This window comes from Chlamydotis macqueenii, chromosome 1 (assembly GCF_036417535.1).
Source record: "Chlamydotis macqueenii isolate bChlMac1 chromosome 1, bChlMac1.mat, whole genome shotgun sequence".
NCBI lineage: Eukaryota > Metazoa > Chordata > Aves > Otidiformes > Otididae > Chlamydotis > Chlamydotis macqueenii.
The window spans coordinates 197,193,002-197,215,415 of record NC_141556.1 but is presented as its reverse complement, the minus strand read 5'-3'; the positions used below and the strand labels follow the sequence as shown (position 1 = coordinate 197,215,415).

The window sequence follows — 22,414 nt, the reverse complement described above, 5'->3', positions numbered from 1 at the left end:
ACTACTAGGCCTCCTCACTTTGAACATAACAGAGAAGGAGCTGAAGAGTTACAGATACAGATGGGTATATGACCACTAGAGAATTGTCTAAAAAAAACTTGAACCCATCAGTTATTCTCAAATTTCAGCATTGTTATGGTGAAACACTCTAGCGAAGTGTTTACACTTTAAGTTTGCTAAGAATTAACAGCTTCCTGTTGCTTTTAGTTTTAATGCAAGTAATAGAAAGATCAGCAGGCTTGAGTCTGCTTATGTGTTGCTATGCTTTCACAACTTTTCTGTTTAAAAAAAAAAAAATTAGGATTTAAATTTTTTTGAAACATGAACAAACACAAGATTGTAAAAATCCAGCATTCAGAGGTAAGAGTATCAGAAGTGAGGTTGGTTGTGCAGGTCTATCCTGTTGCATGTAAGCATTGGTAAGTCTTCACACATTTTGCATTGCTTCAAATGTAAGTTGGTTGTTTAAGAGATTTGAATTAGGCTGTTAAAAGCTGGATTTTTTTCAGCCCATTAGTATGGTTTGCAGGCATTTTAGTGGGCTTGGGTCATGCAGGAATCTTGGCTGCCAAGACTGGAGTGAGCAGTGCTTAATGTAGCATTGGGTTTGTCGTCCGCAGCCCTTTATTTTAATGGTTATTAAACCTATCAGTCAGTCTTATTTTCATATTCCTGACTGCCTGTTTCCTGAGAAAATCTGCACAAAACCTTATTTCTGTTGTCTTTATTTCCTTTCTCTCCCTTTTTCCTGCACTTGTGTTACCCTTCTTTCTTTTGCTGCAGTAAACAAGAAGAAGGAAACAATAACATTCACAGTTAATTTAAAATTGAGCCATAGTGTAGCTACCAAAGTTTGCAATAAAGATGCTAAACAAAAAGTCTTTTAATCAAAGTACATAATCTCATCTGATTTCTATGTATCTCTTTTTCTATGTCTCCTAATTAACATCTTTCAAAAACCTGGCAGGAATTTCCCAACGTAGGTACTGTGGTACTCTGATGTCTCTGTGTTTAGTCCTTCAGACTTCTACAGTGGTATAGTCGTGTTAATCTTAGATACTTTTGAGTCTGAGTTATTTACATCATGATAAGCAAAACAGGATGAAGGCTTTCTTTATTTCCTCTCTGGAGTAATCTTTCCTGGTCTCTGCAGCCAGTTCTATGCCTCACCATAAAGGAAGGCAAGAAGTAAGCTCTTTCTATTTCAGCAAGAATGTATCTGAATTTGAGGTTCATGCTCAGCTGCTGGTGAAGGCGGGAGGGATATCTTCTTAAATCAAATCAAATAATGGTAATGTGGAACCGGAAGCCAAGATCATGCTGTCTTGCTGTCCTGCATGAGTGCAAAGCAAAGGCTGTGATTTGGCTGTGATAAGGTCTTGCTATGTGATGGTAGATACATAATCTGAGTTGTTCTTTAGGCAATCAGGTGCAGGCTGGCTTGCATTGAGCCTCATAAAGGGGCAAATGAGTGGAACAGAGAAGCCAAGGAAAGATTTGAAGAAATGACTGAAGATAAGCTTATGCTGTGTTCAGTTGTTGGTGAGTTACCAGGAGTGTATTAATTTATATTTAAATATTATTAAGTGATTGCAAATGTAGAAACATGCACTTCCATGTTTTAAGTAGTATTTATTTGAAATGCTTATGTTCATACTTGCAACAAGTAGCCTGGAGTGAGAATGTCTAAACATTAACTAATTGGAGGAGATGTAACAGATAAAATTCTGACAGAAGCTCTGTTTATGTATTCTCTTGTGGACCACAGCAGCATTACTGGTTTATTAAGATGGTCTTGTTTCCAAAAGGACTAGCTATCCCTGACTCTTCCTGACTTTATTAGTAGCTGGGAGTGTGATCACTGCCGGTCTAAAACATTGCAAGAACAAACAAAAAAAAATTCAAATAACACGTATATATACCTTAGTAGGAATTTTTTCTCAATACCATTTATTGTTAATACGCAGCTAGTTATTTTTCAGTGTCTGTGGAATTTATATAATAATAAAATTACATGTAGCAGTTGATTTCTTTGTACAAAAGTATTTTGTAATTTTTGATGTATTGTAAGTTATGTTTATAGATAGTGCAAAGCTAAGCCTCTATGTATCGCTGATGTTCAGAATCAGTTATTTTGTAAATCAAATGTAATTTTACAAAATTCTGCCTCCTAGTACCATTTGCCATGTATCCAAAACCATAAATAGTCTTGTCACTGATTGGCACTAATGATGTTTATATTATTTATTCGCAGAAACTTTAAATAATAACATCTTATCTGTTCAACTCTTTGACTCCTCTACTGTTTGTGGAAGAAGCTTTAGTATTAACTGCCAGCTAGTTAAAGAAGAACTAGCATCCTACATACCTGGGTAATTACAGTGTGCATAACTTAAAGCATTTAAAAATACTGAATTTGTCTAACAGAATTAATGGCTTCAGTATGCCACCTCCAGTGCCTGGAATTTACCGCATTTGTGATAAATTCTTTACAAGCCACATCCATCAACAGACATAAGTTAAAGAGTGTAACTCTGCAGTTTGGCATAGTTGAATTCTCAAACTAAATCTTGACTAACATAATTTATTGATACTGATTCAAAAGCTAGAGGTGAAATGTTTGTGTCATACTTCTAATGTACTTAAGTGCCAAATCTTCCCAAGCTGGTTATTATTAAGGATCCCATTCCCTTGTAGTAAGAACAGAAATACCACTTTTGTGGGTGTAACCAGCATCTAAGGTAAGTCATCTCTTTGAAAGGTCTGTTCTTAGAAAACAAATACTCTGATAACCAACTATGACAGTGACAGACAGAAGAGTTGGGAAGCATGCTAGGAGAGATGAGGCTGATAAGGAGGTAACACTGGTGCATTTCATTTGTTGGCTTTTTAACAAAATACCCATTGGCTGTATTAATGAAAATCAGTAATTATTCTTTCATTAGTAATTTTGAATACTGATGAAAATTAAGAGTGTTAATTCGAAAGTTTTGATTCCGAACAGGAGTTCCTGAATTTGTTTTTTTGAGGAGAAAGCAAATAAGTGGATTTTAATCTCTTAGCTCAGAAATATAACTAAACCTTAGTAACACTTTTCTTGTACTCATCACAATTTTAGTAAGATTTTTGTAATATTAAGCAGCTTTATTTAAACTTGAACATCTGAATTGTTTTGTCACTGTCAGTAGTGTGTTTTGTTGTGTTGCACCAATACTTAAATGCCTGCTTGTGGCCTGCGACCAAGCGGATATATTACTTTTAATATAAATTGCTGTGTGACACTGATAACTTTACTAATGTGGATTTTTTAGTTGCTCATTCACTCCCCCTTGTTTAGTTGCACTGAGAAGAAAATTGAAGAAACGGAAGAAGGAAACTCGTGGGTCAAAATAAAGACAGGGAAATTGCTCACCAAGTACTGTTGCGGGCAAAACAGGCTTAATTTAACTTAATTAATTACTGATCAGCATAAATATTTAATTACTGATTTGAGCATTGGGACACAAGAGACAGCACCTGTCCTCCCCACAGAATAACTTGTGTAGCAGTATATAGTGGATGATTCAATACTTTGTGTGTTTTTCTCTGACAGAGCAGTTTGTTTTCTTCCCGTGAAGGAAAAGACAGGGTGGTACATCTCTGAAAACAGAAGAGACTTTCTTCCTGGAGGCCTAGAAATGGCCAGCAGTTAAACTCGTATTTACTATCTTCTTTAGTCAGTGATGTTTACAAGAAGCCAGTTCTTTTGCGTTAACAGGCTGGGTTTTTTCCAAGCTGCAATCTCTTATGTCTCTAGTTGGCACAATTCACGCAGATTTGTACCAAGCTGGGTTGTGGCTCAAAATACATACCAGCCAACTCTTGGTTGCTATTGGGCTTTATTCTGTCCGGTTCACGCAATTTAAACAGGCTTTCATCAAGGTATTATCGTGACCATATGTCGTAGTTCAGCCCCGATTGGGACCAGACTATGCAGTCTCTCTCTCACTCCCCCCACCCTCCGAGAGAATAGGAGGAGATTTGGCAAACCAAAGAAAACCAGAAGAAAAAAAAAAAAAACAAACACGTGGGTTGAGATTGAACAAAAAGTAAATTTAACAGTAATGACAGAAGAAAACAAAACAGTGATGGAACACAAATACAGTACAATAGCTCACAACAGATCTCTACACCCAGTCTTTTCCAAGTAGCAGGGAGCCTCCCTTCAGCACCCTCCTCACTTATATACTGAGCATGATGTCAGATGGGATGGAATAGCCCTTTGGCTAATTTGGGTAAATGAACTCCAGCTGTTAGCTAATTAGTTAACTATCCCAGCCATAGGGGCTACCAGCTTCAGTTCTCCACCCAGCTCAGGTAAATATTAACTCTATCCTGGCCAGAACCAGGACACCATACTTCATTCATTACTCTACATAGGAAGGTACTAGCACTGGTTGTGTTGTATTTGCATCATCAGGGATTGCTAGAAAGGTGAATGTTTCACTAATGTTAATATTATTTACTTCTGAGAAGAATATTTACATATCTCAGAAGTTGAATGTTGCAGCTTTCTCTCAGAGGCAACACTGATTTCCAGAAGCACGACACTAGTAATTGAATGTCTCTTAAGCCAGACACAAATGTTAACGTTCAGCAGCCGATCTGTGTCAGGCTTGCTTTTCTCCTGGCAGCCTATATTGCGTAGTGCTTTCATTTGTCAGCAGAATGTGCAGGGATACTTTCTGAAGGAGAACAAAAATAAGTTGCTCTAGTGAGTCTTTCAGAAGTGGCATTTAGAAATGTTTTTATCTTTTGTTGGGATTTTTTTTCTGCTTTTATAAGTTATTCTTTACTCTTACTCATGTTGAATGATTCATGTCATGTTGAACTGTGATTATTGAGCTCTTTTTAATTTTGTTTAAAATGTGTTCAGACTTTCGATTTTAGTTACTTTATGCTCCTTACAGGTACTCTGAAAGTACTGCTGTAAGGCCCAATGAAATATGGGATGTTCCTCTAGAAGAAATTCCTGAGACCTCAGAAGCTTCGAATCCTATAGACATGCAATCTGTGGATGAAGGAGATTTCAAATTACTTTCTAAAAAAGAATTACAAGTGAGAATTAGTCATGTTGTGTCCCCTAGTAAAATTTTTATACAATGGCTGTCGTCAGAAAGTGTACTCAAAAGGTACTAAATTCAAAGAACTTTCTTGAGTTAAGGCATTCTTAGTTACAAACTATATAGTTTGTAACTTATATACAAACTGTATAGCTAGAACAGACTCTGAGTAAGGTTGCATTTGGCACTTGATACTCTTTTGAGTGCTGTTGACTTACCTTGCTTTGTTGAGGAAAGTATAGGAAAACAGATTGGCACTATGTGGTGGTTTCTTAAATATTTGTGATTCCAAATTAAGTACATGATCTAACTCCTATTTCAGATGAGTTTTAATGTAGTAAGTATTGGGGCCTTATAAATGCAAAGCTGTCTAGAAACATTAAATCTTTCTGCTCTTCCTTTTATGCTCCCCATTCCTTTGCTAGAAATCTTGTTAAGTAATACCAGTATCCTAAGTCCTAGACCTTCAGTCAAGCTATTTCTTGCAACATGATTCTGATATGCTGTTATGAAAGTTTGAAGGCAATTTCTAGACATAGTGTGTCAGCCTTCCTTTGGTAGGTATTTAGGTAACGTGTATAGTGCATACTGTTTGAAGACAGTTAAATGGAAATATCATCGCTTAGTGCAAGTTGCTTATTTTCTGCCTCTTGTCTTTCGTCTTTACCTTTTTGCATGTAGCTACCTAGAGCCACATTGAATTAGTCATGATACTAAATGAGTACCACAGTCTCAAATTGTCAAGAGAAAATAGTGCATCTTTCAAATAGTGCTATACAAAAGGATCAGGATCACTCAGACTAATTCTGTTGTTTGAGAAAACACGATAGCTTGACAGAATTGTAATCAGATTGCATGTGTTTTGAAGCTCCATTTCATGTATTTCTAACGTCATGAAGAGATACTGCAATACTGTGTGTCTGTGAAACGGTTACTAAAACTTGTCTGTGTGCTTGTTAAGCAGTAATGAACTAAGTAAATCCTTTGTTCACTGGATAAAGTTTTACTAAAACAAAAAATGTTTTCCTGCATTTTTGAATGTTAGTTTACAGGAGAAGATGGCTACTATCTACAAAGAATCCCAGCCACAGTCTGTGAAGTGGGAAAGTAGTATGCACTGTGCTGTTTACGTACGTGATCTGAAACAGTGGCAAAGAGGTCAAATAAGCAGGATTGTGTCTGAAACAAGTGCAGAGGTAAACATGTTACCGGAAGAGGATTCATACTTTTCTTTCTAAAGTTTGTAAGCATTCATTGATTAAAATTATGTCAAATCTTTGCTTTTTACTTCTGTGTTAATATTGTCTCATGCAGCCTTTTGCTTTTTGTTAAGAGTTTTAAGTTACACTGTACATTGCTGCAAATAAGATTACTGTCCTGTCAAAGCTCAGTTGTCTTTAGCGGGAACCTGGTAGTTGAGGAAGGCTCATGAGGCTGACTGTGTGTATGTTTACAGGACACTTTGCAACATAGCACGGATTCCCAGGCTGTAGCCTAACAATTTAGCTTAGATTCCAGAAGCTGTGTGAACCCAGGGGTCACATTAATTCAAACTTAATGCTCCTTGCTATAATGTGGAGCAAGTTGAACCGAGTGCAACAGCACAGGAGCACGTGTGGTCATGTTGTTGCTTGAACCCTGTACTGATGATGATGCGCTGTGCCATGTACGTGTAACATTTTTCCACAGTAACTTCTCACACAGTGCTGCTTTAAACATGGGTTTTTCTTGCACTCATTTGAAAAGAGGAAGAGGCATTTCGTAAACAGATAACTACTTGTCTCAAAAGTAAGAGTGCCTTTTTAATCATACAGATAATCCAGAATGGGATCACCATTGATTCTCTCCACAAGATTATTCTCTCTCTCAGATAATGCCTGTGGGTGTTATTGTTAGGAAGCAGAAGTGGGATTTTATATACTTCTGCTTTCTGGGGCTAAGAGCCATTGAGCAGCTATTTAACCACATCAGAATAAAAAGCAAGGGGTGAAGGGTAGCTATTTCTGCGTTTCTAGATGTACAGATTTGAATGCACCAACGTAACTGAAGCATGGGATTCAAGCTGACTGGAAAAGGGGTAACATAATCTGCATTTTTAAAAAGGGAAACAGTGAAGACTCAGGGAACTACAGGCTGGTCAGCCTCACCTCTGGACTTAGCCAGGTTGGAGGGGACTCTGAGCAACCTGATCTACTTGAAGCATGTCCCTGCTCCTTGCAGGGGGTTGAAATAGATGGCCTTTAAAGGTCCCTTCTAACCATAACCATTCCATGATTTTATGGGAGAAGAAGTTTTCAAGTAACAGCCTCAGTAGTTTAACCCGTTGTTTAACCCCCTTTGAGCACACTTGTGTGTTTTTGTCCTCTTGGTACGCTGTGGTAGCCATTTGTGGTGTTCTGTGGTGTACTTCAGTGCAAAGGCCATTCATGTAATCCTGGTAATGCTTGTTTGAATTTTGTTTGCCTTTTCAACTCATGCTTTGAATTATCATTCATTGCAGATAATACTAAGAGGGGGTTTTTTTCTGTTTCGTTGTATTTCTTGTCTGTAACAGGTAATACTTTATGATTATGGAGCTGAAAAAACAGTGGATATCAGCTGTTTAAGAAAACTTGAGGAAAATATGAAGATAATTAGAACATTAGCAGTAGAATGTTCCTTGGCAGATATAAGGTAGCCTTTCCCTTATACTCAGCAGCAGCATTAGGAACCTGATAATGACATAGCCTGGTATTTTGCTGTGTTAACACTGATCATCTAAGATTTAGGTGTAGTTTTCTCTTTGAATAAAGAAAAAATGGGGTGGCTTTTATTTGTTTTATAAAGGGATTTTTTTTCTAAGGGTTACACTACATAACAGTAAAGCAGAAATTGTGCTATAGAAAGGAACACTATTTATACAATGAATTATAAAATACTAGACAGATGATAGAGGGTTTTCTTATTTCACTGAATGCTTCTTTCTTTGTCTCAGAATTTAAGATGAATCAGATCTCATGAATGTGTACAGGAGGTCTCTCTTTTCTAGACTGTAGAAAAGATGGAAAACCGGGATATTCTCCCGTGCATTTGTTTGTGTGCAGTCTGTACTGTGAAGAAAAAATAATCATGTTTGTAATACTTATTCCGTGAATTAATATAAAAAGGCTAATTTGCAGATGAAGTATGGATTTTCCTTTGTTGTTAAGACAGGTGTCATACTTCTGGAACTCAAGATCCTCCTCATTTTGAAGCTTTTGGGTTATATTTCTGAATTATTCTTGTCATAGGGATCCAGAGATATATAACCATTTCTTTTTATTAATGACTGTAATGGAGATTGTCTTTTTTTCCCCTCACAGTTCAGACAGTCTCAAAAAATCAAAATCTCAGTAAAAGAAAGGGAAAGTTAAGCTCAGGAGATGCCAATTTTTCTTATACTGAAGGAGATTATAATTTCTTCTCTCTTAGACCAACAGGTGGAAGCACACAGTGGACAGCAACAGTGTGTGAATGTTTATCCTATTACCTAACCGGGGCACAAGTGAGAGTAATCATACAGGTTTGTAATCACTTTGTAATCAGAATGAGCGGTATTTGTAAAATTTCCGTCAGGTTGTCTGATAATTTAAGTCTTTTCTGAATATTGTCACTCTTCAAAAAAGTTCTGAGTGGAACTTGGTTAGATTGCTGTCTGCTGTAGCAGAAAAGGTGTTTTTTCTATTTTCCGCTTTGTTTTTGTTATTCACTGGAGCATTAGAGCAGTTTGGCTACTCAGTGTGTAAAGAATACAGTCTTAGATATATTTTGTTACTGAAGAATAATATTTATATCTTTGAGATCACTGATGCTGACAACTTTTATGGAAAGACGAGCAAGATGCTCATGTTTTTAATGAGAGTAATTTCAGCAGCTACTATTAGTTTTCAAGCCTCAGAAACTGAAAGATTGAGTCCAGTGGTGTACAAACGTAATTAGTGATTGATTTCTTCCACTGCTGAAAAAAAAAAACTGAATTATTATGAGAGTTTGATGTGTTTGGTGTCTGTTGGCAGCTGCCAATGAGGTTTTACAGGGTGTCTGGAAATAAAAACACTAATAAGCAAAATTATTTATGAGTGGGTTTAAAGCCCCTGCTAGAAGAAAATAAGTGTTTGGCAGTTCATTCTGATAAAACACCTAAGGGAAGAGGCAGAGTTTTACTCTGTTACTTTTTTTTAATGTCATGCTTAGAACAGTTGATGGGAACTGTGATGTGGACTAAATAAATTTTGTCTTCTGATGTGGACATCACTTGTTCAAAAACATCTAATTTGTAGTTGGTACGACTAAAATGAAAAATGTTCCTGTAGTGTAGAGGAAATGCATATTGTAATATGTTATCCGGCTCTCATTTTTTTTCCAGGAAAGTGACGTGGCTTGTGCATTGCCTGTGAAAATTTTTTGCAAAGATGAGATAGGACAATGGACTGATGTTTCAGAACACCTTATTAAAAAGGGTTTGGCTTTTAGAAGAAGGAGGTTTGGATGCTTTTCTTTTATATTCTTTCAGACTCTCATATTCACATTGTGATAAGCTACTAAGTAAAACAGAAATTTCAGTTGTCCTCTACAGCACATATAGCAACAAAACTCCATCTTTAAAGAAGTTACTTGAGTATAGCATTATGAATTGTATCCATTGCACATTTCAGTTCTCTAAAGTTGGTAGATGAGGTGATTGATAGTATTTGAACAAGCATTTGCAATCTTCGTATGTTTTTTCACTTCTGTTATTTTATTCTTTTGCACTTTATAAGTAATATGTTGATACGATTTGATTTAATCTGCTAGAACTGATGAAGCTGGTGTGGCTTGCTCAGTCTCCAAGGAACATCTTAAAGTACATTTAGAGAAAGAGAACACACGACTGGATGGCTGTAATTCAGAAACTGCACGTGGAAAAAACAGCACTGCCTCAGACAAAAACACCACTGTTTCAGAGAGCGAACAGAAATCATGTGAAACATATAAGGCACTGCTTCATTCAGGAATGGATGAAATATATAAATCCCCTGTTATACCTGAAACAAAAATTTTTCAGGCTGTAGTGAGTTGCGTTGGACATGATGGAACTATTTATATAATACCGAAATCATTTGGTAAGATAACACAGAAGAAAATAACTTTGGGTCTATGAATCTGATTGCTTCAGTGTATCAGAATATATCAGAGATGTGTTCTAGTAAATGTGTTCTGTATCAGAACACAGTTCTGGAAGATTCCAGGTTGGGAGGATTTCTTTTGTGAGGTTACGAGGCCTTTGGCGTGAGGAGTGCATGCCTGTGCACTCCTTTCTCTGCAGTGTTGAGGAGAGGTCCTGCAGTTTCCTGATGGGAAGCCCACATCCCCTGGAGGTGGGCCCATGTCCTTAGACTTGTCAAAATCAGCTCTCCTGTCCTTCCACTATCCCAAGAAATCGAAAAAACCCAAATGCTTGGATGGTCAGGTTACTTGCCTCTCTTCTCTAGACAGTACTGCGTAAAGCAGCAAGTGCTTTATTTTATCATGTTGAAATTGTGATACATTTCGCTAATAATAATGAAGATAAAAGATTCTCAGAAGTTAGGCTGGTTCTCAGATATTACTGGATTGTTTTCCTTCAGTGTGAGTTCAGTACTCAGATTCCTTAGTCTCTTTATTTGTACTGTGATAGATTTTGTAAATATTTTCTCTTTGGACTGTTTGAAAGAGGTACATTTTCATCTGACAGATGTAGTGTCGGTCTTCAGTACCATGATAATATATTGTGCTTTAGAGAAATGTTTCCATAAGAGAACATTTTTTTTTTTTAACTCTACAGGTACATTTAACTTCAATCATATCATAAAACTTTGAAATTCAAAATACAGTAACCCCACTTGCCCAAGACTGTATTCTTCTTGCAGGTGTTAACTGTAGACTGTACTTATAGCAGAAGACGGTCTTCTGGACACCTGCTTTGTGTTATTTCATGGTGTCCTACCACTGTCTCTGGGAATCTCTTTGTTTTCTTCATGAAGAGGGATTGTATTAGTGCTGCCAAGGTGTCAGTTGCAAAATTTATGGACACTTCTCTGAGATTAGAATCCAGAATTACTAATGGCTTCGCAGTTGAAAATGCAGTTTACTTTTTGTTTAAGCAGTAATTTGTTTGCATATACCAGAAGTTGAACATACATATTGTATCAGTGTTGTAACGCATGTTTTGGAGCAGCACGTGTTTTTTATGTTTATACATGTCTTTGTATGAATCTGTTGATTTTTAGTGATTGAAATAGTTCATGCTAATATGTTACACACTACTGTGATTTTTTTTTTTATTATTTTTATTTTTTATTCCTTACTCCAGAAATTGAACTAAACAAACTGATGACTGAAATACAGAGTAACTTCAAATGCCTTGGTCTTCTGGAACCCTACTGCTGGAAAAAGGGAGAAGCTTGTGTTATAAGAGGATCAGATACCATGTGGTACCGAGGTAAAGTTGTAGAACTCGGTGGTAATACTCTCCAGGTAGGTTTGATTATATGTCGTGTGTGTGTGAACATGTGCCCGTCTATGTTAAAAAAAAAAAAAAAGTGGCAAATAATCTAGTCTTCTGAAATAAATTAGGATTACAACTTTTTTGTTCAGCTGACCTGAATATCCAAATGCTCATTCTGCTTAAAAGTGTGATAACTGTCCCAATTTTTACATTTATTTTAAAGATTAATTCTATCTGCCTGTTTCAGTTGTCACAATTTTTCCATTAGTTTTCCTCATGATGATAAATGTTCTTATGTAAAAAACTACCCTTGATCACTTTTAAGTAACCCCTTTTAGGTTTTTTCTTCTTTTGTTGTTGTTATCTTGTGTGGAATGCTTTGAAAATACTTAGGTTTGGCTTCCCTGCACCCAGAAAGTAGTGGCTGTCTGGTTTGAATGCTTTCTGCTGCAGAGGTATAGAGTTACTTCTTCTAATTAGCAGTTAATCTTACCTAACTCCTGAGTCTGCTTATGCTTTTTGAATGTAGATTTGCAAGTCTGACACTCTCCTAGAAAGAAATTTTTTCTTTCTTTCCATTTTAAATTGCTGTAGTGTATTACACAAAAAGTAATTTCTTAATTGTTTAATTATTTTAAATATTACACAAAAAGTAATTTCATCTTTTGCAAGACACATTTCGAAACTGAACTTCTAACCTGCTGTACCAGTTTTTTAATCCTTTCCACTTTGTCACATCACCTACGTATCACCAAACCATTCTTTTTTCTTCCAGAAAACTGAATGCTGTAAATGAATGCTCTTTCTCTTATTAAGCTTGAATTTAAAAAATTATTTCAAGAAAGCTTTTCTTCTCGTATAGGTACAGTACATAGACCGTGGTTGCATAGAGAGGATTCCTCAGTGTCATCTCTATCCAACTACATTGTATACTCATATTCCTCCATTTTGCATACCATGTCAGCTCTACAAGACAGTACCAGTAAGTAATGGTAAACTCGAAGACGTTTTAGTAGGAAGTTAATCAAATCAATACGCTACTCAGTCATGCAAAGGTTATGACTAGTTGCTGGATTGCTGGTATGTTTTCTTACCTGTGAGGATTCGGAGAGTAGCTGATGAGGATTGTTTCAGCAAGGCAACCTTTTATCAGGAAATGCCAGATTGCTTTATGAAGTAACTGTGCTTTAAAAGTAGCTGTCATTGGAATTAAATCTTTGTGAGACAAGACACTGCAGTAGTTGACAGGATGATACTCTGAAGTGGTAGTTTGTTTTGCAATAGCAGCAACAAGAAGTAAGGCCTGGATTTCTTAATGTAAAACGGCCAGAAAATTGTAAATCTTCAAGTCCTGCAGAAGTATTTCTGTCATTCTGAACTTAGCTGTGTAGGAAACAGTCTGTTACACTAAACTAATACAAGTGAACTGATTTAGGGGTTTTGTTAGTAAGTAATTGATATGTAAATAACATCTCATATATCATAACATCTTATTCAAATTTGAATGATGCATTTAGTAAATGTGAAATACTGAAATGACTAGCTTAGTTTTAAACTTATTTTTAAAGAAAATGTTGCTGGAAGCAGTTCAGCTGAGAGATTCAGACAGACAGGTTTATAAGTCTATGGATTGAGAGGCAAACAGATATTGCAGGGAATAAAATGAGTATTTAAAGTAACTTGTGTTTTCTGTTGTCAGTTAAGTTACCCTCGAGTGTGATTCTATATCTTTGGGTTAAGCTTTTGGTAATTATGCACACATACATTATTATGTGTATAGTAAAAGTTAGGTTTGGCAAGCAGTATCTCTTTCTAAGCCACTTCAAGATCTGAAAATTGCTGATCAGTTTTGTTGCACAGTAAGTTTTAGTTTATCAAATAGCAGGTAATATTTAAACTGTTGTAGACAAACCAGACTACTGATGATTGTTTTCAAATAAGTCTTTCAGTGGTAGGCATGTATTTTCGTCTTACCACATTAAGAACAGTAAGAGTATTGTCAGCGTCTTAATGTGTGGGAGTTTTTTGCTTTTCACCAAATAGAGTGGAAATTTTTGGCAGCAGGAAGCAGTAGATTGCCTTCAAGAACTACTTACAGATGAAGAGGTTGAAATACATGTTCAGGTAGCTTAATTTATTCATAGCGTGGAATGAAGCTTACTTTTTGTTCTCTTTTTTTTTTTGTTTGTTTTTTGTTTTAAGTTGCATAAAGATAATAATCATTTTTACCAGCAACCTACCTACCAACAGCATAATTTTTTTTTATAAATGCAATTTTAATTTATTAAAAATTGGCATAATTAAGTATTTACGTACTTAAATTAATATATAAACATTATACGGAAACACATAATCTGTATCGTCTGAAAACCTGCAATTTCAGATAGTTTCATTTCTAATGATAAATTGTGAAACAGAAGAGTTTCTCGTTGAGTGAGCAAACATGGTTGCCAATGTTTTGGTGTTAGACTGCGTAGTCAGTGCTGCCATTCCAGAGATACATTCCCATTTGTGTCGTAACTGATGTTAATAGCCATTCTTACTGGTTTTGTATCTTTGATGAATTACTATGGTGCACATAGGAATGACAGTTTGAATTTCCTGGTCACTGTTTCTGAAACTTGAGCCACACTATTACTGTTATAATCTTATTTTGTCTTGTGGAAGTAGGAATTACCAGATAACCCATGGGGCAAATTGTCCATCAGCCTGTATTTTGGTGGAATGTCGCTTTCTTCCTTCATGGCGTACCAGAAGTACTGCGTTGCTGAAGATTGTCAGGACATATCAGAGTTGGTGAGATTTTGTGTGTTTGTGTGTGGCTTTTTCTGTTGTTATTTTGACATTAAAAAGACCAGTCATTTGCTTGTTGTGACCTTTGATGATTTGTTATTCTTTTTATATTTCTGTTCAGTTTTGTGATGTAAACAGCAGTAAGACTAAGTACACAGCTCTGTAGTATAACAAGTGTAGATATGATGTGTTGGTAAGAGTCTATGGAATAGCAAATTGCCAAGAGTTTATTTTTGGAGTCCTTACTGAAAAGAGATGTTTGCATTTCTGTTTAAAGTCCAGTTAGTTTTTGTGTTCCTCTGAAACTTAAAAGGGTAGGAGTAGGGTAGTATTTTTATCATTTGAAGGGATTAGTTAATCCTAGAAATATATCCAAGGATGCAGATATTCAAAAGTAAATTTATTCAAGTATTTCAACGTAAATATTGTCATTTCTAAGGGAGTTACCTAGGTTCTTCATTCCAAGTGTCTGGGATATTCATCTGATATTCTGTAGAGGTGGATTGACATTTTCACCAAACTTCGTTGTCTTAACACAAAAAAAAAAAATGAGATAAGTAATTTCTCTGTATTTTTTTTTCCTTGAAATCTGAGGATCAGATTTCTTCAAATTGCTATGGCTTTGTTGTTTTATTTTTCTCTTTAATTCTGTTTAAGTCTGCCAATGTATTTTTCTTTTCAACATGAGTCTCTACTTCAGAAAATATTTTTACAATAGAGTATGCTGCTGTCACTACTCATGTTAAGTCTTGTCCTCTTTACCAGTGGACTTGTGAGGCAGTTAAAAAATCTCTTAATGTGTATTAGAGCTGAGTAACCATGGAAAACCTGATTGTAAATCAGTCCCTTTTTGCATTTTCATGAAGTCACCACATGACACACAACTTCCAGCAGACTAAATCTGGATGTTGAAATGAGATTGTACCCTTAAAATAAATTAGGAAAACAAAAATAAAGCCATGTAAGAAGGTTGTAAGCAAGAAGCATTCAGAAAGCCTGAAATGCTTTCTGCAAGGAATACAGCATTAAGCAGATCCATTCCAGGTACCCAGAACCTGGGGAAAGATCGCAGGTAAGTACAAGAACACTTAGAATGCAGCTCAAAGGAATTCCTATTGCTCCAGCCAGCAAGTCAGCTTAACTGCTCTGTGCAAACACTCATTGCATGGGGAACAAACAGGAAAGGTTAGAGATGTGCGCATGCCTGCAGGGCTGCAATCTTGTTGGCATCACTGAGACACGGTGGGATGGCTCCTATGACTGAAGCTTTGGAATGGAAGGATATAAGCTCTTTAGGAAGGACAGGCAGGGGGGATAAGGAGAGGGTGTCGCTGTGTCAGCAACCAGCTGGAGTGCATGGGGCTCCACCTGGGCATGGATGAGGAGCTGACAGAGCTTATGGGCCAGGATTAAAGAGAGGACAGGGACAGGTGACATTACAGTGGGGGTGTGTTACAGGCCACCTGACCAGGAGGACCGAGGAGAGGATGCTCTCTACAGACAGATAGAAGCAGCTTCATGGTCACAAGCCCTGGTCCTCATGAGGGACTTCAACCACCCCGGTATCTGTTGGAAGGACAACACAGCAGGGCACGAGCAATCCAGAAGGTTGCTGGAATGTGTGGATGACAACTTTCTCCTGCAAGTCACAGAGGAGCCAACGAGGAGAGATGTTATACTGGACCTTGTTCTCACCAAGAGGGAGGGGCTGGTGAGTAACGTGGAGCTCAAGGGCAGCCTCGGCTGCAGTGATCATGAGATGTGGTGGAGTTCAAGATCCTTAGCGCATCAAGGAGAACGTGCAGCAAGTTCTCTACCCTGGACTTGAGGAGAACAGACTTTGCCCCCTTCACGGATCTGATGTGTGGGGTACAGTGTGATGGCATAAAGCTCTGGAGGGAAGAGGAGGCCAGGGAAGTTGCTTGATATCCAAGGATCACCTTCTCCATGCTCAGGAGCAATGCATCCCAGCAAAGAGGAAGTCAGGCAAAAAAGCCAGGAGGCCTACATGGATGAACTGTACCAATTGAAAATCAAGAAGGAGGCCTACAGAGGGTGGAAGCAAGGACAAGGTAGCCTGGGAGGATTACAGAGTAGTTGAGCAGCCAGGGTTCAGGTAAGGCAGTTTAAAGCCCTGATAGAATTAAATCTGGCCAGGGACATCAAGTTCAACAAGAAAAGCTTGTATATAGGTACCTCGGGAATAAAAAGAAGACAAGGGAGAATGTAGGCCCTTCCTGAAAGAAAATGGGAGGCCTGGTTACCCAGGACATGAAGAAGGCTGAGGTACTTCAATGACTTTTTTGCCTCAGTCTTCACCAGTAAGGGGCCTAGCCATGTCACTGAAGCCACAGAAGGCAAAAGCAGGGACTGGGAGAATGAAGAACTGCCCACTGTAGGAGAAGAGCAGGTTCGAGGCCATCTAAGGAACTTGAAGGTGCACAAGTCCATGAGACCTGATGAGATGTATCCGTGTATCCTGAGGGAACTCCGTGGGTGGATGAAGTTGCCAAGCCACTGGCCATTGTATTTGAGAAGTTCTGGCCGTGTGGTAGGTTCCCAATGACTGGAAAAGGGGAAACATAACCCCCATTTTTAAAAAGGGAAACAAGGAAGACCCGAGGAACTACAGGCTGGTCAGCGTCACATCTGTGCCAGGCAAGATCGTAGAGGAGAACCTCCTGGAAACTATGCTAAGGCACGTGGGAAATAAGGAGGCGACTGGTGGCAGCCAGCATTTGCTCTTGACTAAGGGCAAATTGTGCCTGACAAATTTGGTGGCTTTCTATGATGGGTTTACAGCATCAGTGGACAAGGGATGAGCAACTGACATCGTCTGCCTGGACTTGTGCAAAGCATTTGACAGTGTTCCACCCGACGTCCTTCTCTCTAAAGTGGAAAGACAGATGGACCAGTCGGTGAATAAAGAGCTGACTGGATGGTCGCACTCAAAGGGTTGTCATCAACGTCTTGATGTCTAAGTGGAGATTGGTGATGAGTGATGTCTGTCAGGGGTCTGTGTTGGGCCCAGCCCTGTTTAACATCTTTGTCAGTGAGGGGGACAGTGGGATAGAGTGCACCCTCAGCAAGTTTGCCGACAACACCAAGCTGTGTGGTGCGGTCGACATGCTGGAGGGAAGGGATGCCATCCAGAGGGTCTTTGTCAGGCTGGAGAGGTGGGCCCATGCAAACCTCATGAAGATCAACCAGGCCAAGTGCAAGGTCCTGCACATGAGTCAGGGCAGTCCTAGGCACAAATACAGGCTGGGCAGAGAATGGATCGAGAGCAACCCTGAGGAGAAGGACTTGGGAGTGCTGGTCTATGAGAAGCTGAACATGAGCCAGCAATTTGTGCATCCAGCCCAGAAAGCCAACTGCATCCTGGGCTGCATCAAAAGAAGCAGGGCTAGCAGGTCGAGGAAGGTGATTCTGACCCTCTGCTCCACTCTCGTGAGACCCCACCTGGGGTACTGCGTCCAGCTCTGGAGCCCCAACATAAGAAGAACATGGACCTGTTGGAGCAAGTGCAGAGGAGGGCCATGAAGATGATCAGAGGGGCTGGAGCACCTCCTGTGAGGACAGGCTGAAAGAGTTGGGGCTGTTCAGCCTGGAGAGGGGAAGGCTCCAAGGAGATGTTATAGTGGTCTTCCAGTACATAAAGGGAGCTTATAAGAAAGATGGGGAGAAAGTTTTTAGCAGGGCCTCTTGTGATGGGACAAGGGGTAATGGTTTTAAAATAGAGGGAGGCAGATTCAAACTGGACATAAGAAAGAAATTTTTTTCGCTGAGGGTGGTAGAACACTGGCACAGGTTGCCCAGAGAAGTGGTGGATGCCCCATCCCTGGAAACATTCAAGGCCAGGTTGGACGGGGCTCTGAGCAACCTGATCCAGTCGGAGATGTCCCTGGTCCTTGCATGGGGGTTGGATTAGATGACCTTTGAAGGTCCCTTCCAACTCTAACCATTCTATGATTCTTTGATTCTACATTGGAGCATGGTATGCTAGTGAGACAATAGGGATCTGTACTTTGCAAAATCTGTGATAATTCTGGTGACTTGAGGAGTTTTTGCCTTTCCCTTAAGGGATATCTTGCTCTGGCAAACGGCAGTGACATTGAGCATGGTATTCAGGACAGTCTGTGCTAATTAATTGCTATTGTTTTAGCATTTGTTTCTACATATTTTCTGTTTCTAAGGAGAATTCCTTAGTTAATGACTTTTTTAATTTATGGCAATCAAGTTAGCAAGTCAGTATGTTAGGAGCATTTCAAAGATATATATTTTTTTAAGTGTTAATTAACTAGTTCCATATCTTTTAGCTAAAGCTTTTTTTAAAGCCTAATAAGTATTTAAATGAAGTACTGATTAATACTTCTTTTCATGACAAACACACTGTTGACATTATTAGGTAACTCCTTTGAACCAGAAATGATACAAAAGCTAGTTTGCATTTTGTTACTAAATATAATGCTTGACTAAAGTCTCTCTTGGTCTAGGACCTGCTTGAGGGAGGCATTCCTGTTTTGCCTTCATACACATTGCCACCACTGCCTGTTCCAGGAGATACCTTTCCTGTCAGAGTTACCCATTTGGTGTCACCTAACGAGGTACGTTTTGTAAACATCTCATATGTGTTGCAGACAGGAAATGTTGCAGTCCCGTTGTGCTGGTGAAAAGGAAATAATGGATAACAATTTTAGATAATAGAAAAAAAAGTATTAGTAAGGTCGCAAAATGCTATTGTGTTATTGATATAGATGGTTGTGCAGTGCAACTATCAGAAAAAACTCTTAGTTTAAATAGCCTCTTGGGTGGGGGAGACAAATACCTACCATTTCCCTAAAAAAACTACTTTTAAGAATTACAGTACTGGGGTCTGGTGCTTACTCACCTTGTATAATAAGAAAATAGGTCTTTGGACTTTAATTTGACAGAACAATAATGATTTCTCTCTTCTGTATTTTCTAAAAATTAAATTAGTGGAACATTGTACAGTAATGTGAATATTTTCTGGCTGTTACAGTTATATTTTATTGCCTTTGGTCAATGATTGATCACTGATTTTTGTGTAAACCCACACAGCTTCCCTCTGTGTGTCTGCCAGGTGGAAGGGTGGATGCAGTGTTCATTGGTCAAATAAAAGATTCCTCTGTGGGCTTTGAATGTTGAGTGATGAAATAGGAAACAGGAAGCAGTGAGAAGTTACAAAACCTAACATCTACTAAGTGGATTGGTTTATACTGAAGTGCTTGTATTTGGTTTTTTTGGTAAATCTTTAAACCAAATAACAGGTTTCATAGTTGTCGTAGTTCAGCCCTGATCAGGATGAGACTACGCAGTCTCTCTCTCACTCCCCCCACCTTCCGAGAGAAGAGGGAGAGAAAATATAAGGAAAAACGGCTCAAGGTTTGGGATAAGGACAGGGAGAAATCCTTAAAGTTACCGTCACAGGCAAAACAGACTCGACTTGGGGAAAACTATTCATTTATTACTACAAATAGCAGGATAATGAGACAGAGAACAAGATAACCTCCCCCCACCCCTCCCTCTTCCCGAGCTTAACATTATCTCTACCAACTTCCCCTCCCGAGTGGCACGGGGGGGGAAGAGGGAATGGGGGTTGTGGTCAGTTCATCATACGTTGTTTCACGCCGCTGCTTCATGGTCGGGGGAAGAACTCCTCACATTCCTCCCCTGCTCCATCGTGGGGTCCCTCCCACGGGCCACAGTCCTTCGTGGAATTGCTCCGGCATGGGTCATCTCTTCCACGGGGTGCAGTCCCTCTAGAACAGCTGTCCCAGCGGGCCCTCCATGGGCCACAGCTGCCTTCAGGCATCCACCTCCCCCGGTGTGGGGTCCTTCATGGGCTCCAAGTGGATCTCTGCTCCTCCGTGGACCTCCATGGGCTGCAGGGGGACAACCTGCTCCACCATGGTCGTCACCACAGGCTGCAGGGGAACCTTGGCCAGGAGTCACATTACTCCTCCCCCTCCTTCTGAACTGACCTTGGCGTCTGCAGCCGTTCCTCACAACAGGCTGGTAGATGTCTCTCAGGATCTCTTTTACATCTTATTCACTTCTCATCTCCTCTCCACTTCTTACAGCCGGGCTGGACTGAGTCAGGCCCGGTTGGCTGCCTGGCGAGAGGCCAGAGGGTGAGGCCTGCAAGGCCCATGAGGCCTGCGCCTCCCCCTCTGCGCCTCTGCCCCCGCTCAGCTTCTTCACATCTTCTCTTCTGTCTTTTTTTTTTCTGTTTTCCCCTTCTTAAATACGTTATTGCAGAGGCGTTATCACGGGACATTCTGCTACCAATTGGCTCAGCCTTGGCCAGCAGCGGGTCCGCCCTAGGCCCGGCCGAGTCCACTGAACAAAGGGGAGCGACTTCTAGCAGTTTCCTACAGAAGCTACCACCTTAGGCCCCCCCTCACTAACAAAACCACGACAATAGTACTGAAGCGGTTGCTTTAAATTCAGCATCATGTTCTAATGTAAATTCACCCCACTGATTCACTTGAGTATACACATCTTTTAAAAAAAAAAATAAAATAAAAAAAAATTTTAAAAATGTATAATGTACATATACCACTGTTTTGCCTAAATATAAGATGGAATTGTTTGGCTATCTCAGAAAAAGAGCTTTTCGTAAATTGTGTATTCTGCTTCCTCTCTTACAGGAGAAATGTAATCAATATTTTTTTGTTCAGTTCATGCAAATGATTTGAACTCTTGCTTTTGAACACGGTGTATAATTGTAAAGACTAGATCCTGCTGTGGACTCCTGTATGTTTAAGTAGCAGTTGCATGATGGAGTTGTGCCTTGATTATATTGCGTACAAATTAGAAAATTAAAATTAATTTTTTTCCTGGCTAGTGAATTACAATGCTGAGTGTAGAAAAGAAAAAAAAAACATTAATTTGTTTGGACTTTCAGTAAAATACCGTAATGTTCTGAAATGGTTCTGGTTTGTTTTGTTTTGTTTGTTTTTTTTAAAAGGGCATCGCAATTACAAGCTGTTACATAGATTTTAATTTGCCTCTGCGTGGTGCTTAAACTTTCATTTCCTTGGCCTTCAGCATTATACTGATGATCTAGTTATAAATTAGGCGAATGGAATGTCTTTGCATAGCAAACAAAACACCATTTCAAAAGTTCTTCTTTCATTAACTTCAAAATTATTCTTTGGTTAGATATTACAAAATGAGATTATTTACGAAGTAGCAGGAAGGAGAAATCCTAGTAAGACACAGCTGTGAAATCTTGTATGAGTATATTCTCTAGTATGTGTGTTCCTTTCATTCTTTCTTTTCAACATTGAAGTGTTAATAAATCATTACTCTCTTCTGCTTTTGGAAAAAAAAAAATCTGTAAATATGAAATCATTCATAAATTGAGGAGCAAGGATGTGCTGAACCTTTCAAAGATGGGAACAAGTAATCTAGTAATCCTTGATCCTGATGGAATTTGAAGGTTCTAAGTCATCTGCAAAAATTGTAATACAAGAGCATTTTTGTTGGGTAGGTATATATTTGCCTTGATCCTTCTAAGAACCTTACGAAGCCGTCTACTGCAGAGGGTGATGCCAGCTGTGACTCAGAGTTGGAGAGCCTTGATGAAGCCTTGAAATGGTGCAATACAAGTGTGGAGTCTTTTCCTCTTCTAACACACTTCCAAACAGGTATATTAGTGTGTTTATTTTCCCTGTTGTTTCATGTGAATGTACAAAAAGCCTGAAATTATTTCTGAAGAACAGGAATAATTATATTTCTGTGCATCTTTAAATAAAACTTCTGAATATAAGGAGTAACACTACACTATAATCATATGGTACGCTATAATCAGGAGTGTAATAAAAGGAGGCTGAGGGGAGACCTTATCGCCCTCTACAACCACCTGAAAGGAGGTTGTAGTGAGCTGGGTGTTGGGTTACTTCTCCCCAGTAAGAAGTGATTGGATGAGAGGAAATAGCCTGAAGTTGTGCCAGGGAGGTTTGGAGTGGATATTAGGAAAAATTTCTTCACTGGAAGGGTTGTCAAG

General features: G+C 38.8%; 1 protein-coding gene across 8 annotated transcripts in view; it reads left to right on the top strand.

Moving 5' to 3' along the window:
* RNF17 (ring finger protein 17) overlaps window positions 1-22,414 on the top strand; it is a 52,645-nt gene that overhangs the window by 24,918 nt on the left and 5,313 nt on the right. For 4 of the 8 annotated variants that reach the window (XM_086739544.1, XM_086739543.1, XM_086739542.1 and 1 more), the window contains 13 exons: window positions 1,422-1,542; window positions 2,255-2,372; window positions 4,950-5,171; window positions 6,148-6,298; window positions 7,657-7,775; window positions 8,553-8,643; window positions 9,487-9,602; window positions 9,915-10,222; window positions 11,452-11,615; window positions 12,449-12,568; window positions 14,257-14,382; window positions 18,876-18,986; window positions 21,899-22,055. In XM_086739544.1, the coding sequence (XP_086595670.1) occupies window positions 1,422-1,542; window positions 2,255-2,372; window positions 4,950-5,171; window positions 6,148-6,298; window positions 7,657-7,775; window positions 8,553-8,643; window positions 9,487-9,602; window positions 9,915-10,222; window positions 11,452-11,615; window positions 12,449-12,568; window positions 14,257-14,382; window positions 18,876-18,986; window positions 21,899-22,055 (1,924 nt within the window). Of the gene's footprint in view, window positions 1-1,421; window positions 1,543-2,254; window positions 2,373-4,949; window positions 5,172-6,147; window positions 6,299-7,656; window positions 7,776-8,552; window positions 8,644-9,486; window positions 9,603-9,914; window positions 10,223-11,451; window positions 11,616-12,448; window positions 12,569-13,629; window positions 13,711-14,256; window positions 14,383-15,837; window positions 15,915-18,875; window positions 18,987-21,898; window positions 22,056-22,414 lie in introns of those variants that run through there. The other 4 variants (XM_086739548.1, XR_015257495.1, XM_086739547.1 and 1 more) reach the window with 4 other exon arrangements.